A 21,258-nucleotide genomic window follows, 5' to 3' on the forward strand; every position below is an offset into this window, starting at 1 on the left:
CTAGACTCATACTATGTAGACCTGGGAAGGCCTTGGAGGAGCACTGAGTGAAGATCATAAATTCAAATGCCTACAGGGAGAACTCAAGCAGGTTAACAGTGAGAGAAGCGGGCAGGTTGAAAGACAATGGTATAGTTGCTCTGTAGAGAATGCCATTTTAGGCATTACAGTATAAACTTTTACAAAGGCTTGTAAAGGTTGATGAGTCAGAAAGTGGCTTGCCTGGGAGGGAGTGAGGAGGGGACGTTGAGTAAGCATGAGTATGAGGGAAACTTCTGGGGTGATGGAAACGTACTGCATCTTGCTTTGGGTAGTGGTGACTGTGTATCAGTTCAGTTCAGTTCAGTCACTGACTCTCTGTTTACATTCATTAAATAAACTTCATCAAACAAATACTTCAGATTGGTACGTTTTGTCATACTTTAATTAATACCTCAATTTTTTACTTTTTACTTTGGCAAATTAATAAAGTTTATCTATAAAGTGATTTGACACTCAGGCTACCTATCTGCAGTGCTGGAGAAGACTCTTGAGAGTCTCTTGGACACCAAGGAGATCAAACCAGTCAATCCTAAAGGAAATCAATCCTGAATACTCATTGGAAAGACTGATGCTGAAGATGAAGCTCCAATACTTTGGCCACCAGATTCGAAGAGCTGACTCACTGGAAAAGACCCTGATGCTGGGAAAGGCTGAGGGCAAGAGGAGAAGGGGAAGACAGAGGATGAGATGGTTGGGTGGCATCTCCAACTGGATGGACTGAGTTTGAGCAAACTCCAGGAGATGCTGATGGACAGGGAAGCCTGGCCTGCGGCAGTCCATGGGGTCTCAAAGTCTGACACACGACTTAGTGACTGAACAACTACCTATTTGCAAACCTCTGTTCCAGTCGGACTTATTTATCTTACGAGAGGCATCTAGAAACCCTGAGAAGGAGGGTTTTCCCAAGCGCTCAGAAGAAACCTGCCTGCCCAGAAATGGCTGCGGCGCCCCGGCCAGGGGTAGGGAGACTGCAGCCTGGTTCTGTCGGCTGCGTCTCCCCGCGCAGATTCGCTTCCCTGCGTTTGGAGCGGTGCCCACAGGCGGCGGTGCTAACAGAATCTCTCCGCAGGCGGTCCCCAGGGTTTGGACAGGCGTCTGCCCTCTCCTGAAAGTGAGACGATCAACTAGAGCCGCCGAGAGGAGCGGAAGTGGATGGAGCGCCAGGCCCCAGGGAGCACGGGCCAGGCGCGCAGATAAATCACGGACACCAGCGGCACGGACCGTTCGGGACTGGCACTGAGTGCCAAATTCCGACGCCGGCAGCCAAGTTCTGGGAAGGGAAATCTGATCCGGATGGGGGCAGCGGTGGTGCAAAGTGAGACCCACCTGAGTCGGGCGGGGAGGGGCTACCAGCCGCGATGGAGTCTCCTCTCCCGGCGGGTGCTCGGGCACCGGCCGAAGTCTCACCTGCTCCCTGCCCTGCCCGAGGAGGTAAGGGGTCTCCGCCCTAAAGGAGAGAAAACTAAGGTTCACTGCCTCTTCCCCGAACCTCGTAAGGACTGAGGTGGGACTCCAAGCCCAATCGTCTGCTCTCTCGCATCCAAAACGAGTTTAAGGATCTGGAGGAGTGACTCCAAGCCCGTCACAAAGCAGACGTGTCCCCGGTTTCGATGTAGGCGCCCCATGCGAGAAGGAGCCCGGGGAGAAATGGGCCCGCGGGGCGGGGGTGGCGAGCTGGGGCTGCGTCCCGGGGCCAGGCTACCCGCCGGGACCTTCCGGACGCACGGAGCCCGGCCCTCCCGCCGGCGCCCGCACTGATTGGCGCTCGCGGCCGGCCTCCAGCCAGCTCACCTGCCCCTCCCAGCCAATCGGGGCCACCAGAATTGGGGCTGTCGCAGGGAGAGGGGGGTGATGCTGTTACTGGAGGCTGAGCCTCCCTCCCCGCCGGGCCCGCCGCAGCCCGGAGCCCGAGCCGCAGGCTGCGCGCCCCCTCGCCCCTAGCCGCCGCGCTCCGGGACCCGCGCACTTGAATGCCGCAGCTCCCGGGCCGCGCCGCTCCGCGTCTCCGCCGGCTGGGACGCGCCCAGACGGCGCCCGCCGACGTCGCCTCCCCGCAGCCTCGCGCCGAGCCCGCCCTCGCCCAGAGCCCCGCGTCCCTGCCGGCCCCGGGGAGCGGGTGGGCCCGGCCGCGGGCAGCCCCGCCGAGGCAGGATGTTCACGTCCAAGTCCAACTCGGTGTCGCCCTCGCCGTCTCTGGAGCAGGCTGACTCGGACGCGCTAGACATCAGCACCAAGGTGCAGCTCTACGGTGTGCTGTGGAAGCGGTCCTTCGGGAGGCCGTCGGCCAAGTGGTCCCGGCGGTGAGTGCCCCTCCCGCGCCAAGTGAGGACCACCTGGGGAGGGAATCAGGGCCTAAGGGCCCCCTACCGAACCCCTCACTGCCGTCCTGCGCCTGCCTTCCTTGTGACCTTGGCCTCGCCCCGTTTCGCTCTTCGCTGGCTTCTCCTGGAAGATGAGGATCCCAACCTCGGACCGGGTCACCCCTGCCCGAGGCTGGTCGAGCTAGGGTGGGGCCGCTGAGTTCTCTGCGGAATGGATCTAAATCGGGGTGGGGAGAGTGGGCGCGGGCGGAAGAGATCGTGGCCGTGGTTGGAGCCCAGTTGGGTCAGATTGGGCCGTACTCTGCCGCGGAGAAAGAAACCCTGTCTTCAGCCAGCCTCCCTGGGACCCCGCCCCCAATTCCATCATATTCACATCCCTCTGCCCCAGGCTTCTAGAAGTGGGCTTAGAGGGGAGGCATGAGTGTCCTACCGTCCACCGCTCACTTCCACCTACTCCAACAACCGGGTACATGCAGGGAGGGAGCTTCCGAAAGGCACTGGCTAGGGGAGAGAGGAAGGGCCTGGGAGAGTCTGTGCTCACCCCTGGAGGAGTCTTACTGGGAACTGGGGCTTCCCAGGTGGAAGCTGGGGCTTCTTTAGTTGTAAAGAACCTGCCTGCCAATCCAGGAGATGTAAGAGACTGAGTTTGATCCCTGGGTTGGGAAGATCTCCTGGAGGAGGGCATGGCAACCCACTCTAGTTTTCTTGGCTGGGAAATCCCATGGGTAGAGGAGCCTGGTAGGCTACAGTCCTTGAGGCCACAAAGAGCTGGAAACGACTGAAGCGGCTTAGCATGAGCATGCGCTCATGCGTGTCTTTAAACTGGGCCTACAGAAGGGAGACTCCAGCGCTTCCGGCGGAGAAGCTGGAACAGAAAGGAGGGACTCTTGGGGGTTGGGGGAAGGGAGATGGGGCAGGACTGAGGATGGATGGGTCCTGCCAGAAGGGCTGATCCTGTGGAAGGGGTGGCGGGTAAGGCCAAAGCAGCCTGGGTCTTCAGCATCAGCTTCCAGGTCCCAGCTCCAAGGCCACTCCCTAGAGGCCGGTAGCCACTCATAACTGAGCCTGGAAGGTATTGGAGGAAGGGGGAGTTCACAGCCCTGAACTTGCAGGGATCTCCCAGTGCTGGTTTCAGGAGCAATGGGCCATCTTCTGAAAAGTTCTCACCTTCAGGGCAATCTCAGCTCTGAGATTTGCTGTGTGATGGCTCCTGCCTGGAGGCATGACCCTGCCAGGAAACTGGGAGGGGGTCTAGATGCCCCTTCCATCCCACCCTGTGCGTCTGCCCCTGAGCAGGGGGGCTTCCTATGTGCGCAGGAACACAGTCCAGAGGGACATGGTAATAGTGGTTTTGATGTTCTGCTTTGATGAATTATTTAATATGTCTGCAGAACAAACGGAGCTGTGGATGCTGTTTCACATTTTACACACCTGGCTTCTGCTAGACTTCTGTTTGGGGTTTAACGGGATGGCGGCTCCTTGAGTTCCTCCAAAGTTAAGCTTATCTCTGATCCCCTGAGTGGAGGCCTGGGGCAGCAGAGAAGCCATGCTGTGAGGGGTTTCCAGGGCTGAGCGGCAGCTCTCAAGCACCAGGAGCAGGCTTGTCTCTACCAAGGGCATCAAGTGGGTGTGGGGAGGCTGCTTATAAATTCAAGAACCATTAGCAGAATGCACCCCACCACCCTCTTCTACCTCAGTTGCTCCAGGCAGACAACACTCCTCTGTTGGGTCTAGCTGCTGTCCTTGGTATTATTACCTTTGGGCCTTGTCCTCCAAGTCATCCCTTTCCATGCATTTTCACCTGTTGGCATTCCTAGTAAGTGCTGGGGATCTGCAACCCCCAGGTCTGTCCCCTAGCGCCCCTCACCCACAGGTGTGGGGACTTGGCCCCTGCATCTGCAGTTGATTCCAGGGCTGGGAGGCATTGTGGAAGTTCCCCAGCTAAAAGCACAGTGATGGAGCCCAGGGCCTTGGAGAGCTGTAGCACCCCTGCCCCAAGAATCTCCACCAGTAGCTCCCACAGCCACTCAAAAAATCATCCAGCCCAAGTCAGAACAGTGTACATGCTCTGCAAAGTCAAGTCCTCCAGCCCCCTTCCAAGGAGATTTTCACACTCTTGTTCCTTCATGGGAATTCTGGAGTTGCCCCTGTGCAAAGATTCCTCCTTCCCTGGGACTCAGGAAAGAGCTAACATTCCCCTGACCTCTCTAGGCTTCTGTCCATGCTCACAGATAAACACACACACGCACACACACACACACACACATGTGATTTAGCCTTGGATCAGCAACAGCCAGCCAGAGAGGGTCTGGAATGGGGCGGGGGGAGGCCTGATGCTAAGCTTAGCCCCTTCACTTCCCAGAAGGGCCCCTTGGGCCCCAGTTACTATCTGTGGCCTCTTTGGACTCCAGCTAATTAGCAGCCACAGGAAGGCCTGGGGAGGGGGCACTCAGGCCTGCCGCCGCAGAGCCCTGCCATTAGAGCGATCGATGCCATGGTTGAGGGGGGAAGCAGCTAAGAGGAGGGGGCCTGGAAAGGCTCCTGAGCCGCATAAATAACTCATGGGCAGGATGGGAGCGGCTGCGGCCGGCTGGGTTCTGTAAAACCTCTTCCGCTCAGGGCCTGTCTCAGGGCCTGTACCACCAGCTCCTAGTGCCTGAGCAGCCCTTCCCATCCCGGGGTGGGAAGATGCCCTCGAGCTGAAGGGCCTGCTTTTTTCCCCCATGAACAACAAAAAGAGAAAGGAATTCACAACGTTTTTTTAGCAGTTGGATCAGAGGATCTGGGAGAGGTGTCTAGAGGGTGACTCCTCCCCCTCACCTGTGAGCAGTGGAGACGCAGGTGCTCAGAGACAAGTAGGACAGGAGTGAAGCCTCTCTGCCTGGGCCATTGTCAGCCGCGCAGTAGCACTGGTCCAGCAGACAGGCCCGCTCTCTCCCAGGGCTTCATTCTTTTCCCAGCGTTCCAGTTGTTGTTCAGTCATGAAGTCACGTTCGATTCTACTACCCCATGGACTACAGCATGCCAGGCTTCCCTGTCCTTCACTGTCTCCCGAAGTTTGCTCAAACCTGTGTCCACTGAGTGGATGATGCCATCCCACCATCTCATCCTCTGTTGCCCACTTCTCCCGTTGCCCTCAGTCTTTCCAAGCATCGGGGTCTTTTCCAATGAGTCGGCTCTTCCCATGATGTGGCCAAAATATTGGAGCTTCAGCTTCAGCATCAGTCCTTCCAATGAATATTCAGGGTTGATTTCCTTTAGGATTGACTGGTTTGATCTCCTTTCAGTCCAATCCAGTCCCTAATCCCTCTCCACATCTCCCAAGGCCGGAGCCTCTGATAAGGAGGGCCCAGCTGACTCCTTCCTGCATCTGGGACGTCTACACTCGTGTCCCTCCTCCTCCCCCAGGTATAAGGTGACCGGTGGGCCCTGAGCATCAGCTCACTCTTGTGGAGCATCGGCGGGCCCTGCCTCAGGGAGCTGAGACTCACGGTGTCTGCTAAGTGCCAGGGGAACCCTGGAGACAAGGGGGCCTCATTTCCCAAATCTCAGGCCACAACCTGCGACGATGTGGAAAGATGCTCTGTGCAGCTACTGTTCATCCTGCCAAAAAGACTTGAGACTTTATTCCCACAGAGATTTGGGTCCGGGAGTTTCAGCCTTGGCTCTGAGCACCGCTTCCTAAAGGCGACACTGTGACACTGTCCCAAAGGGCTGCGGGGGGAGAGCTTGCCCGTCACCTCCACTCAGGCTCAGCTTCACTCCAGTGACCCTGAAACTTGGTCTCGCTTCCTGGCGCACATAGCATTTCTCACAGCTGACTGGGAGGTGTCCCCCCAGCACGGCTACAGCATTTCTGCCTGTTCTATCCCAGTCTGCAGGCCTCTCTATTTTTTTTATAATCAACTTGTGCTCTCCCAACTTCTTTCAGAATGACAGTGTTTGGTGGTGGGCAGTGGCTGGGTGGCAGCTCAGGGTTCTCCCCAGATCCGTCTAAGATGGTGGCATCAAGGTTGTTTTGAGTCCTTAGTTTAAGTATGATCTGGGTACACTCTCCAGATCATAGTGTAGCTGTAAGATGAAATGGCACCCATTCTGTCAGGCTTCACTGGGGTCACGTGACGATTTGCCTGGCCTGAAGTTAAATGAGTTGCTTATGCAAATAAGACATACTTCTCCCTCCCCAGCCCCAGGAGCTGTCATTAGAGGGTATTGATGGGCTGCTTGAAAACAGGGGCCAGAACTCAAGCGGAACCCTTTCAGGCAATTCAACTGCCTTACGTCCGAGACTTGGAAATATAAAGCAGTTTCTTTTGAGAGCAGTCGTGGCCCTGGTGGCAAGTGAACCCAGGCTCAGAGGCAGGTGCCCTGAGTTCCAGTCCCAGCTCTGCGGGTGACCAGCTGTGTAACCCAGGCCAAGGCATAGCTGCCTCACATCTCACTGGCTGGCAGCGTCTCATCCGTCAAATGGAAATGGATCAAATTGTGGCGTTTAAACTCTGTTCCCTGGTGATTGTAAAGGTGCCTTAACTCCACCACAGGGAGGTGGGGGGCAGAAGGTGGGTTCCAAGGTCCCCTCCTACTTCACCCAGTGCCTCTGCATTATTGCCTGCTTGGCATAGTAAACTTGTCTTTCCTATGCTGTTCAAAGAATTCTGCTAAGTTGTTCTTTATTTTTTAAAATTGGAGTATAATTCCCAGGTGGCTCAAGTGGTAAAGAACCTACCTGCCAAAGCAGGAGACACAAGAGATGTGGTTTGATCCCTGGGTTGGGAAGATCCCTGGGAGGAGGAAATGACAACCCACTCCAGTATTCTTGCCTGAAAAATCCCATGGACAGAGGAGCCTGGTGGGCTACAGTCCATGGGGTTGCAAAGTCAGACATGATTGAGTGAGCATGCACACAATTGCTTATGATGTTGTGTTAGTTTCTGCTGTACAACAATGTGAGTCAGCTATAGCTATACATATATCCCCTCTGCTAACATTGTTTGGAGCCCCTTGTACTTGGTGATCTTTGCATAAACCCTCACTTGCCATCACCCATGTACTTCACAGGCAGGATTTCTGCTGTCCTGACATCTCAGACCTAGAGCCAGACAAGTAGCAGAGGCCAGGGTGGGCATTCCCTGAGTGTGCCAGGCTGCCTGGAAAGAACAAAAAGGGATATGCACTGGGAGCTGTGTCATTTCTGCCACTTCTGAAAGGGACGCTTCTGATAAGCCGTTCTTCCCTGGCTCCCTTGACTCCACACCCCACCCCCCTTTCTCAGTGCCCGAGGAGCTCAGGGCTGAGGAAGCCTGGGTGCTGCTCCTGTTCTGGATGTTGGTGTCCCCAGGAAGAAGAGGCCGGCAGGCTGGGTGTCCTGCCTTCCTGGAGCGGGTAACCCATGGCCTTTCATGCTTCCACAGGCCAGGGTTTCCGCTGATCCCCAGGGGCTCCAAGTTCTTGTTTCCTTATCTGTGGATGGACGGGCTGCCCAGTGTAGATACTCCTTGTTGCATTAGCAGATATGGACCCTGGCTCCTTCCTCAGTCTCGCCCCACATCCCCACCGCCACACTGATGCACCAGCCTCCACACAAGCTTTCTGGGGCCTTGTAGACTGTTTGAAGGGAAAGTAAATGTTCAACTCTTTGCGACCCCATGGACTGTAGCCCACCGGGCTCCTCTGTCCATGGGATTCTCTAGACAAGTATACTGGAGTGGGTTACCATTTCCTGCTTCAGCATGAAAAGAAGGTTTGTCAAAGAGCAGGGTGGAGAGGTATTCAAATCCCAGAGGTACAAGCACCTAGTTGGGTCAGTTCCCTGGTTTCCTGAGCCTTCCAGATACTGCATCTCACTACCACCAGGGCTGGGATTGTTCTCTGCTGTCTCTTGACCCTGTAGGGCCCAGGCTCTTGGATCTTCCCTGCATCCTCTCTCCTCTGCCCTCTCCCCTCCCCCCACCTCCCTTCTGCTCTCCAGGATTCCCCTCCACTCCAAGTTTCTCTCGCTCTGTGATGCAACGCCCTTCCCAGCCCCTACACTCACACTTGGCTTTGCACTTCCAAACCTTCAGGAGCAGTGTAGATGGGCCTTGCTTTGCCAGGACCCATTCAGTTTAGAAGGTACTTGTGGGTCTAAGTAGCCTTTTCTGCTTGCTTCCAGCTGGATCTACTGTGAGGCCCATGTTGACCATCAAGCTCTGCTTGAGCCCTTGTTGCCTTCAGGGCACTGAGGAGGGGAGTAAAGGTGGAAGCAAAGCTGAGGAAAACCTTCCTGGGCTCCCGGGTTCAGCTCGGATGGCACCTTGCCCACCTGGCACCTCAGTTAGTGTCCTGGCCCTCGTGTCATCCCAGATTCTACTCTCCCTCCTTTGTCTGTTCAGCAAGCTCTGCTGACTTATCAGCAACAACCAAGAACTCTAATCTGCCCCTCTGCCCAACTCTGGAGCCCTCCGAGACACCTTCTCCACGTCTAAAACTGCAAGGTGACCCCACAAGGGTCTGAAGCTCCTGTCGTCTGCCACAAGGGGCCCCACCTTCTCACAGGGACCACAAGCCCCAGCCGTGTCTGGTCCCCACTGCTGTCTTTGACTTGAACTCACCTCTCACTCCCTTCCCCCACACCACTGCTCACCCCTTGGGCACTTAGCTGCCAGCGATACCAGGCGTGTTCTGATAGCCTTGAAACACAATGTTCGTTGCATCTGCTGTGCCTTCTGTCTGAGATGCTTCTCCACTTCCCTCGTCCCCTCAGTTTCCTAGACACTCCTATTCATCCTTCCAAACCCTGCTCAGTTATCACCCCCTCTCGGAGAACATTCCGGGCTAGACACCCAAACCATTCATTCCTCACCCATCTGTCCTCTTCCTGTTTCTCATATAAATTTACAAAGCGGCAGGGTACCCTGGTGCTTTACAATGTTCCCAGCTCCCCACTTGCCAGCTGTGTAACCTGGGGCATGCTACTTAACCTCTCTGTTCTCCGCTCATTTCATCTGGCTCATGTGAGGAGTGAATGGTTAACAATCATTCTGATGTTATTAAAACAGTGCCTGCTACAAAGGAGGAGCTGTGTAAGCATTGGCTGGGTTTTAAATTATTGATTTGTACAATCAGTGTTTGCCTATAAGCTCCCTGAGGACAGGAAATCATCAAGCCCAGACTGTACCAGGAGGTTCGCTCATGCTCTCTGACCTGAGCTGGCCAGGGGCTTGCAGTCACCTTGCAGAGAGAGGCTCTAAGAAGACAAATCACGATGCCAGGTCTGAAGCAGTAAGGAGAGCCAAGAGTAGTGGTGAGAGGGGCTGGGCATCAGAGAGCAGAGCGGCTGAGAACCTGAACTTTGTCAGCGTGTTACCCAGCCAACTTGGCTTGCCTGACACACAGCAAGCCAGATGCTGAGCCACCCAGCTTCGCAGCAGAGAAAAGGTCAAATCTGCCTCCCCAGAGGCAAGCAGTTTGGGGTATTTATGGTCTAAACAAGAAGGGAGTCTGAGGCAGGCGGGGAGGTGACTGGAGGAAGGCAATGAAGGAGCCTGTGTTCTGCACAGGCGCATCTGAGTTACATGCTTCTTTATGGAAGGCATGTGCTAATTCCAGGGAAGTCTGAAATGCAGGGAACCTGGGACTGTGACGTCAAAACGTTACCTGTGGGGCAAGCAGGTCTGTTCTATGCAGACTCTGATCAGATGTCTTGGGTCCTCCTGGTTTCAGCCAGTTTGTTGTGTTACAAGCAGAGGGCTTTTAAACAAGCTGTTCCCTTATCTGCTGGTCTGTTAAGACAAGCTCAAGAATTTGCGTTAGTCACCAGTTTCTGTTATGGATTTTTCAGCCCATGGGGCATGCTTTCAGTCCTCCCCTATCTCTTGATTCAGTTCCTCGGCTTTGACAGAAGAGGACTACCTTCTGCTGATAAGGGTGGAAGGCCTATGGAGAATTAGAGGAATGGAATTGTTTTGCATTTGGTTGCAAACATGGGACCATGTTTTGGATCTGGGTTTTTTTCTCTTTTGAAGGCAGGTGCTTAGTCTTTATGTTGAATAATCATCATATGAACTAGAGTTTGGGGCTTAAGGATACGTGGCATAGAGCAAGTACAGAGTTTTAACAAGAAGGAATATAAATCCTAGCCAGCTCACAAAAGAATGACAGTTTAGGGGACTTCCCTAGTCATCCAGTGTGTAGGACTTTGCCTGCCACTGTAGGGGGTGCAGGTTCGAACCCCGGGTGGGGAGTTAGGTCCCACAAACCTTGGGGCCAAAACACCAAAACATGAGAAAAACAGAAGCAATATTGTAGCAAATAAAAGACTTTAAAAATGGTTCCATATAAAGAAAGAAAATCTAAAAAAAGAAAAAAAGAGACAGTTTAAGTAATCCCTCAGATATAGACCCATTTCCTGATGGGATCCACGAGAAGATATTTCCTAAGAATCCAGGTTCTTGGGGTGACACTTGTTGGAGCCAAGTTGCATAATTTTTTCTCAGTAGGTTTTAACTTCCAACATGGTGTTAGTATATACATAACATGAGCTACTGGCTGCCACACACATGCTCCTTCTCTGCTGCAAACCTCAGCGTCTCAGCATTTGGCTTGCTGCACGTCGGGCAGACGAACCTGGTCTGGTAACAAGCTGGCAAACTGAGTTCCCGGTCTGCCCCTTACTAGCTGCTGAATCTCTCTGTTCCTCAGTTCCCTCACCAGTGAAATGGAAATACAGCCCCAACTCTCAGAGTTGTCATGAGAGATAAAATCAGATAATGTCAATAAAACACTTAGAAAAGTGAGTGTGTTGGTACCTGGTAAATTTTCCTTCATCTAGAGGTGAAATTCTTTAAGACCAGAGAGAAGAGGCAGCCAGGGCAAACAAAGACCCTTTACTCATGCACACACTCTGGGCTTCACTGAAGCTTAGGACTAGACAGGGAGACCCCAGGGGCTAGGACTGGAGACGAAGCTTTGCCCAGGACCGAAGTTGGCCTGGGTAGAAGGGTGGGCTTTGGACAGGAGGGAGGGGCAGGTGCAGGAAAGGGCTGTGTATTTGGAGGACAGCGAGTTGGCCAGCTGGGCTGAAGCCAAGAGCTCTTGCCAGGAGGAGTTTTTTGAGCACAAATGGGAAAGGAGGTCAGGGGAGGCAGCGGCAGACACTGAACCTAATAATAATAAATATTATTAGTAGTAATAAAAGTAGATGTTTAAGGAATATTTACCATGTGTCACACAATGTTCAAAGACTTTATGTGAACAACTCTTTTCATTATCCCAACAACCCTAAGAGATATATGTACTGTTAGTGTTTTCAAGTTCCCCTAGGGGACCAGAACCCTAGAGAGATCAGAGGACTTGCCCTGGTCACACTGCTGGTAAGCGGCCGAGTTCTGACGCTTGTCTACCCCAGCCTTGACACCTACTGCCTTTGGCCCATCTGTTTCCTGCCCAGGTGATGGCCCAAAGGCCAAAGCAGCTTCTGAGGCAGTGTGGTATGGAAGTAGGAATAGAGGCTGTTGTCTGTGTTTCCAGTCCCAGCTCCACCTCTACCCTGGCTATTTGACCTTGCATGTGTAGCTTCATCTCTTAGCCTTAGTTTCCTGATCTATAAAATGGGAACAAAAAGCCCTACCTTCCAGGATTATTACATGGATCAAATACTGATACCTAGGGCTTCCCTGGTGGCTCAGACAGTAAAGAATCTGCCCGCAATGCCGGAGAACAGGTTTGATATCTGGGCCAGGAATATCCCCTGGAGAAGGTAATGGTAACCCACTCCAGTATTCTTGCCTGGAGAATTCCATGGACAGTGGAGCCTGGTGGGCTACAGTCTACGGGGTCGCAAAGAGTCGGACACGACTGAGCAACTAACACTTTCACTTTTTCTTTCACACTTTGCATGGAAAGCAGCACATGAGAACAGCTAAGCAACCAGTGACTATCTCCAGCCCTTATTCAGTGAGCCCAACTCTGCAGGACTCAGAAGGAGGCAGCCCCTGGCTTGTGGTCAGAACGGAACCCTGGGAGTAAGGGGATGTTGGAGGAAGGGGCAGGAAGAGGAAGCATCCTTCTCTGCAGGGGCACTCTAACCTTGGTCCCCCATCTGCTGCAGAGAAGCTGAGAGTCATCGGCTGGAGCAGTGGGCAGGCACTGAGACAGGGTTCCAAGCAAAGCCATCCCTTTGGGTCCTTGAAGTGAGCTTGCCAGATGTACCCTTTGTTGGGTGATCCTCCTCCTTGCCAGCCAGGGAGTCACCCTCCTCCTCCAGGTCCATGCCAGTTTCCTTCCCTTGATTCCCATCCCCACCCAAAGCAAACAGAGCAGCTGCAGCCAGACCAGGCTTGGCATGCGTGGCACGTGACCCTTCATGACCCCTGTAGCCATGGGAGCCCCTAGCTCGGCCGAAGTCTGGAATAAAGCATGCCCTGGACATCCGTCTTCCCCTGCCTCTCAGCGCACAGAGAGGAGGGCTGTGACATCCTACGTGACAGACGAGTGTGGAGGACTTTTCATGCCTTCATCCGCTGGGTCCTTTCCTGTCCCTCCTGTGGCCCCAGCCCCAAAGGGATCGCATGCCTGACCCCCTAGCCCTCCAGCAATGGTCTGTCCTCAGCCCGGCGGCTGGCCTGAGCCTTCTGCTGCACGAATCGGATTGGGTCACTCCCCTCAGAACCCTCCAGTGCCTGTCCCTCCTACTCAGAGGAAAAATCAGCCTCTATCAACTAGCAGTCTGACTTTCAGCAGGTCATGTCACCTTTCTGCTTCATTTCTGCCCGTAGAAAATGCAGACACCTGCCTCACAGGATAATGAAAGTGTTAGTTGCTCAGTCAACAACTCTTTGCAACCCTGTGGACTGTAGCCTGCCAGGCTCCTCTGTCCACAGAACTCTCCAGGCAAAAATGCTGGAGTGGGTTGCCATTTCCTTCTCCAGGGGATCTTCTCCACCCAAGGACTGAACCCAGGTCTCCCGCATTTCTGGCAGATTCCTTACCATCTGAGCCACCAGGGAAGCCCTTATCGGATAATAGTGAGTGTAACTATTTGCAATAATGTATTGCTTGGGGTAAGTGCTAAATAAACATTAACTTTATCATTAATGCTATTATAGTAGCCAACAGGGCCTTACACAATCTGCTTTCTACCTGGTTCCCTTTGCTGCAGCCACATTGCAGTTCCTTCCAGAACCAGGTACACTTCCCATTCCAGGGCCTTTGCACCTATGGCTCCTCTGCCTAGAACACTTACCTTTCCACAGATGATGCCTTCAGGCTCTCCTTGACCACTTTGTTTAGTATCAGAACCTCCCCCAGCCACCCCTCACCCCATTGATCCCCCTGCTTTATTTTCCTCTACAGCATTTATCAACATCTGGTACTTTCTCTTATTTACTGTCTGCCTCCCCACTACACACACTCAAGTATAAGCTCTATGGGAACAGGGATCTGTGTCTCTCTTGTCCACATCTCTGTCCCCGACACTCAGAACATTGCCTGGCACAGGTGGGAGTGCAGCGATTATTTGCTGAATCAATGAACATTTCTTCGTAGCAGCCCCAAGAGACAGATACTCACGGCCTCATTTTGTAGGGGAGCTTTGAAGGGAAGACTCTGCAAGGCTGGGAGCTGGCTGGAGGCTGTGGCTTGAGGGATAGGGATTGTTTGCCTCCAGAGACCCATTCTGTCCCTGCCCATGTGTCCAGTGACCATCTGTCTGCCACCCTCACCGAATCCCTGGCACAGGGCTTTGCTCTGAGTGAGGAGGGGTCTCTAGAAGTGTCACAAAGGCAAGAAAGTATTTATCTTGGTCAGCTCAGGCAAATACCATAGCTTGAGTAAACAATCTGTTACACTGTTAAACCCTTCTGCTCAACAACAGAAATTTATTTTTCTAGGAGGCTGAAAGTCTGAGATCAGGTGCTGACGTAAGCAGGTTCTTTCTGGGAAGGACTCTCTTCCTGGTTTGCCAATGGCTGCCTTCTCACTATCGACGGCCACCTTCTCACTATGTTCTCAAGGGGCCAAGTGGGAGAGCAAATGCTTCATCTTAATAGGATTGGATTGTGGACCCACTTCTTGACCTCATGTAACCTTAACTACTATCTAAAGACCCTATTTCCAGGGACTGCCTTGGTAGTCCTGAGTTAAGAGTCCACCTTCCAGTGCAGGGGCTGCAGGTTTGATCCCTGGTTGCGACTGGAGAGCTAGGATTTCACATGCCTTGGGACCAAGAAACCAAAACATAAAACAGAAGCAAAATTGTAACAAATTCTATAGAAACTTCAAAAATGGTCCACATCGAAGAAAAATCTTAAAAGAAATATAAGACCCCATCTCCAGATACAGTCACATTGGAGGTTAGGGCTTCAGTTTATAAATCTGCGGGAATACAGTTCATTCCATAGCAGTATTTGGTAACCACTGAAAGGGGAGGAGAAGGGTAGTGGCGGTCCTGTGTGCCCTGGCTCCCATTTTTCTGTGGGAGACAGGACTGTGGAAATGTGCCACAGTCTAGTCCTGGCTCTTCTTCAAATTGGCAGAGTGATGAGCACAGTCTCAAACGATCCTCGCAATAACCGGATGAGGTCCATGTTATCACTCCCATTCTACAGGTGAATAAACTGAGGCTCAGAGAGGCAAGCTTACTTGGTCTAGCCCCTCCCCCTCCCCCCACCCCAGGCTGAGAAATGACAGGTCTGTGTTCTTATCTACTCTATGAATTTCCTTTGAAACTGTCAGGGGACATCTCTCTTGTCCCATAGGGCTGAAGGACCATGACAGGCCCTCCAGACAAGAGTGAGCAGCCAGGGTGTGGCAGTGGTGCTAAGTGCCAAGTGCATGGCCGGTCAGCACGTACAGGAGCTGGTCTGGTCACCAACGGTGACCAGATGAAGAGAGAGAGGGTGGGCATTCCTGGGAAAACTGTGCGGTCTCTTTTGCAGGATCATGTAAGACAGAGTGAGCCGCGAGGCAGTGAGCTTAGTGTTCATGGGGCCAAGGGGCTGAAGGGCGGAAGTGGCAGGAAGGCTGAGAAGGTGGGCAGGGGTCAGGTGCTGGGGGGCCCAGAACGTGTCCGCTGTTCTGCAGATGGTGGTATTCGTGTGTTCTTCCTCCACTGGAGGGCGGGGGGTGGCAGCGGGGTGAATCAGCTTTAGCAGGAAGTCACCTCTGAGGTCCACAGCTGTCCTCAGTGTCTGGCTGGGCTGAGAGGGTCCATGCAAATAAAGAACATGGTTGGGGCGGGGTGCACAGCAAAGGACAGAGCTGAGCTTTCCTGGGGGATGTGAGATGGCAGCTGTCGGCAATCACAGTGACCCTCCCACTGTAGCTGTGGCCTCGGGAGGGTCCCATGGCTGGTGGCACCTTCAGAGATTCACCAGCCACTTTTCGAGTCCCTCCCAAGAGGGTGTGTCCAACCCAGGCTGTGCCGGTGAATGTTTAACCACTTGCTTTCTTGGGGGTGAGGTGGGGTGGAGCCCTTGATGTTTTGTAGCATTTGATGATTTCCATGGTGTAAATATTCCCACTCTGACTGATATCAGCTACCGGTATGATGTCACTGGACTCGGAGCAGGGGAGAGTTGTGCTGTTGGCCCTCATGAGCCCATCTGAGCGGTGTTTCCAGCTCCCCTAGTCCCGTGGCTCCAACAGTGCCATTAGCAGCTGCCCCAGGAGGATGGAGCTACCACTCTGGGCTCTCAGGTCCAACTGGATCTTCTGGTGTCTTATCTAGTCATCAGTCCTGTGAGAGTCCCCTGGGTGGATGCAAGAGCTCCGCCTGTGGGCATCAAAGTCAGAAAGCACCAAGGGCCTAGAGATCCCAAAGTGAAAGTGTTAGTTGCTCAGTCGTGTCTGACTCTTTGCAACCTCATGGACTGTAGCCCGCCAGGCTCCTCCATCCATGGGATTCTCCAGGCGAAAATACTGGAGTGGGTAGCCATTCCATTCCCCAGGAGATTTTCCCGACCCAGGGATCGAACCCACATCTCCTGCATTGGAGGTGGATTCCTTACTGTCTGTGTCACCAGGGAAGCCCTAAGTTAGCCCCAGGGCCCAGAAAGGAGGGCTTGGAACATCTAAGACCAAAGGCAATGCAGGTGTCACATGTAGGCTGCAGGCCTGGCCTCACCAGCCTGGTACCCACGTGCCATTTGATTGCCAGTCTTCAAGATCACTTGTCAAAAGACCCACTTTGGAACTGTGTGTCCTCCAGCCCTTCTTCTGCCCCTCCTGGGGTAGACTCACAGCGCTGAAGGTACCTGAGGGGAAGGACCACAGATAACCCCCTGTGCCAAAGGTGGCGGCTCGGCGGCTGAAGGGGCCAGCTGTGGAGGCTGCCTGTGGGCCTCCCACTTCTGCTTGTCCACTGGTATGAGGGTGGGCTGCCTGTTGGAGGGGGGCTGGCCAGCTGAGGACTTTGCCTGGATGTGGCAGGTGAGTTGGCAAGGATGAGTCTGCGTAGTGTCCTCATGGGCTCCCCACATGAGCACAGATACCCCAAGGGTGCTCTTGTTGTCCCGAGAAACCTCACCCCTTCTCTCCTGTTTGCCCCTCCTCCCCACCACCCACCATAGGTTTTTCATCATCAAAGAGAGCTTCCTTCTTTACTACTCTGAGAGCGAAAAAAAGAGCTTTGAAACCAATAAATACTTCAATATCCATCCCAAGGTGAGGGGCCTCTCCCCAGGGCACAGTGCGGGAGGGCCCAGTGGGAGCAACAGGGGACGGTATCCTCTGAGGGGAGGGTGCTCTCCGTTGTCTTGCCCTGGTCCCACAGCAAGTCTTTGTGGGGGTTGCACAAACCACCCTGGCCCCCTCCCAGGCTGTGTCCCTCTGGGAGAGTTCTGGTCTGGCTTCTAGCCTCAAGCCTTTAGCAACACCTGGATATTGGCTGAAGGTTCCCAGAGGCCTTCGGTGACCTGGGCTGGGTGGGGGGTGGGGGCCATTGTCCTGGTTCTTTCTCAGGGTGTCATCCCTCTGGGCGGCTGCCTGGTGGAGGCCAAGGAAGAGCCCAGCATGCCCTATGCCATGAAAATCTCCCACCAGGATTTCCACGTGAGTAAGGCTCTCTGCTTGGCCTGGGCTCCGCAGGGACAGAGCAGATTTCCTGGGACCCCAGGCTCCCCAGGGGCATCCCCTCCAGTGGGTTGGCCTGGGAAGAGTGTCAATAACTCGGGGACATGGGTGAGAACGCAGAGCAGGCCTACAGAGGCTGAGTGGTGGCGCCCGGGGTGGCTCCTCTCAGACACACCTGTGTCTTTTCTTCCTGGCAGGGGACCATCTTGCTGGCCGCTGAGTCGGAGTTTGAGCAGACCCAGTGGCTGGAGATGCTGCAGGAGTCTGGGAAGGTGTAAGTGCACCTGGGCAGGGAGGGGGGCAGTCTGAGGGTCTGGAAGGGGAAAGTGTGGGCTGAGCCAACCCTGACCTCCCTGCCTCTCGATTGGGATCCTGGTGGGCACAGAGACACCCTGGGAGAGGGCAGGGTGGGGAGCACAGGGCTGCGGGGAGCTGGTTTGTGTGGGGAGTGGAGACAGATCAGATTTAGAGCATCTTTGGGGAGTCTTCTAAGTGAGATTTGAGCAAAGTGAGCTTTGCTTGTTTAGAGTTACAGGGAGCAGATGTGGACACCATTTGTCTCCCACTCTCGGGAGCAAATCCAGTGTCACTAGGAGAAGTTGGCAGCCTCCTGACACCCATCCCATCTCCCCAGGCCCTAAGTTAATTGTAGCACAGACCAGTGGTTTGCAGATGAGAGCCCAGGTGCAGAAACCTCCAGCCCGGCACAGCCCATTTGCACACAGACCCCGTCTCGGCCTCTGCCTATTCGTGGTGGGCTGTGCTTTCAGTTCCACAGATAATTCTGAGTGGTGCCCTGGGCCAGGCCTTGTGGCAGTGGTGGGCGTTCAGTGGTCTAGAAAGCAGCCCAGGAAGCAATCTCTTTCCTGCTTCCAAAGTGCTATTGGCCCAGCCTCCGGTGGCCCACTTTGCAGCCTGGGCCAGCCTCCGGGGACTGCAATGGATCGATGCTGGTGGCATGCCCAGAGTCACGGGGACCAGGGTGGGTGCGGCTGGGATTCTGGGTAGAAAGGATGATGAGGATGTGCTATGCATATTCTCTTTCTCCTCCGGCCTTCTGTTTTACCAGTTGTGTGTGTCTTCCTCTTCTCTCCTGTTCCATCTGCCCTTCCTCCCCAGGACTTGGAAGAATGCCCAGCTGGGAGAAGCCATGATCAAAAGCCTGGAGGCCCAGGGGCTGCAGTTGGCCAAGGAGAAGCAGGAGTATTTAGGTTGGCTGAGGGATGGGCTGCAAACAGGCTCTCTGGTGATAGCATTTCAGGGCCAGGGGCTGCAGCCCAAGATTTGGTGCAGGACTGAGGGAGCATGTCTTGGGTAGGGGTTTAGCAGGCTCCGAGGAGCTGGAGACCCCCCCCCCCAGAGCCCGGGGGGCTGTATGGCATAATACGAGTCCTCTGGGTCGGCATGACAGGAGGCAGGAGAGCCTAGTGGTTAGGATCCTGGGCTCTGGACGCAGCTTTGTCATTTATCCATCAGCTGTGTGGATCTTTAGGGAGCTCATCTTAAGCCTCAGTTTCCTCACCCTTAAACTGGAGAGAAAACTAGCCCCCAACTTTTAGAGGCGATAGAAATGCCTAGAAACACTTATGTCAGGTGTGCAGCAAGGGCCCCACAAATGGAGAGGATGTTGCCCCCAGACCCCAGTTCTCACCCTCAACCCTCTTTAAGGCTCTAGGCCTATGTGCCCCTGATTGGCTAGTGGCTGTTGTTGTTCAGTTGTTAAGTTGGGTCTGACACTTTGAGGCCTCATGGACAGCAGCATGCCATGGACTGCAGCGCGCCAGTCTTCCCTGTACTTGACTGTCTCACGGAGTTTGCTCAAACTCTTGTCCATTGAGTAGGTGATGCCATGCAACCATCTCATCCTCTGTTGCCCCCTTCTCTTCCTACCCTCAATTCTTCCCGGCATCAGGGTCTTTTCCAATGAGGTTAGCTGGTAGGCATGCTCTGTTTGAGAAAGAAGACAGTAAGTCTGGGAGGTTGGTCCTTTGCCTGGGACCCTCTCCCTTACTGCCTCCTTAAACATGTGGGGACCAGAGCATTGACTCCCCTTTGCCTGCTCTAGACACCCTCTTCCCCCAGGACCTGCCTTGCCTCACTAGCCAGACATCAGTGCAAAGGTTAACAGCACGCCGGGGTGCAGAGACCCACTTGAGCTTCCAAAATGAGCTGTCATTGTTTTGTGAACGTACAATGCGAGGTCATTGCCAGGAGAGGAGGGCAGCAGATCAGGCCAGCACAGAGTTTGCAGCCCCAGGAGCTGGCCCCTCCTGGCCCCTCAGTGGCTCCCCTGGCTGGCCCTGGGGCCAACAGTACCAACCTCATCCTTGGAAGGAGCTGGGGGCAATGGAGGCGTGACCCCTGAGGCAGTGACCCCTCAGGACTGGATCTGCAGTGAGCATCTCGTGAGAGTGTGTATGCTTGCTTTGGCAGACAAACTGATGGAAGAGACCGAAGAACTCTGCCTTCAGAGGGAGCAGAGAGAGGTAGGGGCACATTGGGGCCAGTCCCCACCGCCTCCCGCTCTGTGGGCCTTTTCAGAGCCGCTGTGCACTGACCCATGTTCCTAGCATTAGGGAAGGGTGTAGGGGAGACGAGTTCCCAGACAACCTGCTGGGAAATCAGACAGGCAGAGCAGGGAAGCCACTGGGATGACAGTGCTTGGGACTTGCTGTCGCTTTTTGGCAAGAAGTGTGTTTCTCGTTACCAATCCCCGGGGAGGAAAATAATAAAGAGCCATTCAGAAATTTTATAAGCTGTGTCAGGAGGCAACTAGCTTCTTGTCACTACTGATATTCACAGGAGGATGAGGTGGCCTTTTTCATCCAGAGGGACTTCTGGCCCCATAAAGGTGACTGGGTTAGAAGATATCAGAGGTTCCTTCATCCTCTAAATGTTAACAGACAAGTTTTAAGGAGGCCAAGCATTGGCCAGAGGCAGCCTGTGGGGTGAAGGAGACCCTTGCCTCATATGAAGGCCAGGGCTGCTGAAGTCCACGCTATTTGGGATCTCCATGAAGCCCTGGGCCTTGCCTGTTCTGAGTCAGGAAGGGCAGGGTAGGGTAGTGGTTATCAGTGCTGACTTGAAGCCAGGCTGCCTGTGTCTGGATTGGACCTTCACTGCTTCTGACTGTGTGACCTTGGGCAAGTTACCCCGTCTCTCTGAACATTAATAGCCCTATGTGAAAAATGGGGATAATAATAGAACCCACCTTATCAGGTATGTTTTGAGGATTAAGTGAGATGTGATATGTAAAGTGCTTAGCACAGAGTACATGCTTAATGAACATATGTGTTTGTTAGTATTACAATCGTTACCTGTGAGTCTGTCCTACAACTGAACTGCCTGAGCTCCAAGCCGCAGAGTGGCATGCCCCGGCACACCCACAGAGGGAGGGCCTGATTTAGTCCATTTCTCTTTGCCTGGTTCCTGTTGCTTATCTCTCCCAGGCAAGTTCAGGGCTGGGCTCAGTGCCTGCTTCTCTGCCTTGATTCTCACAAACCTCTCACCCTTCCCAACCACCCTCCCTGGGCTTGGGAACAGACCTGACAGGCAAGAAGCATATCACTGGGGAAAAAAAGAAGCAGCCCCACGGCACTGTTGCACCCTGAATACTGCTGGGGCCTTTCAGAGTACCTGGCCTAGGATGGGCGCTCGATAATGCTGTGGAATGACTTAATATTTTTAATTCTTATAATTTTACATTGCATCTTGATTTTTAACCAGTAGGATGGTACCCCCATTTTTCTTCTTCCAAAATGTTATCAGATATTCTCACCCATTTTTTCTTCCAGCTGGACTTCAGTGTCATTTTGTCAATTACAAAAACCCAACCAACCAAACAAAC

The 21,258-nt window shown here is 53.7% G+C and overlaps 1 protein-coding gene across 4 annotated transcripts in view; it reads left to right on the forward strand.

Moving 5' to 3' along the window:
* The first annotated feature begins 1,160 nt into the window (after positions 1-1,160).
* Positions 1,161-21,258, forward strand: part of PLEKHD1 (pleckstrin homology and coiled-coil domain containing D1) — a 32,594-nt gene continuing 12,496 nt past the window's right edge. For 3 of the 4 annotated variants that reach the window (XR_006060440.2, XM_042252676.2, XM_042252677.2), the window contains exons 1-7: positions 1,161-1,473; positions 2,245-2,342; positions 16,910-17,003; positions 17,301-17,390; positions 17,609-17,685; positions 18,531-18,622; positions 19,845-19,897. Coding sequence is in view for 3 of the 4 variants with exons in the window: in XM_042252676.2 (XP_042108610.1) it covers positions 1,336-1,473; positions 2,245-2,342; positions 16,910-17,003; positions 17,301-17,390; positions 17,609-17,685; positions 18,531-18,622; positions 19,845-19,897 (642 nt within the window). In the remaining variant the exon portion in view is untranslated. Of the gene's footprint in view, positions 1,474-1,858; positions 2,343-16,909; positions 17,004-17,300; positions 17,391-17,608; positions 17,686-18,530; positions 18,623-19,844; positions 19,898-21,258 lie in introns of those variants that run through there. The other variant, XM_012181906.5, reaches the window with a different exon arrangement.

The sequence above is a fragment of the Ovis aries genome, chromosome 7 (genome assembly GCF_016772045.2).
Source record: "Ovis aries strain OAR_USU_Benz2616 breed Rambouillet chromosome 7, ARS-UI_Ramb_v3.0, whole genome shotgun sequence".
Lineage (NCBI taxonomy): Eukaryota > Metazoa > Chordata > Mammalia > Artiodactyla > Bovidae > Ovis > Ovis aries.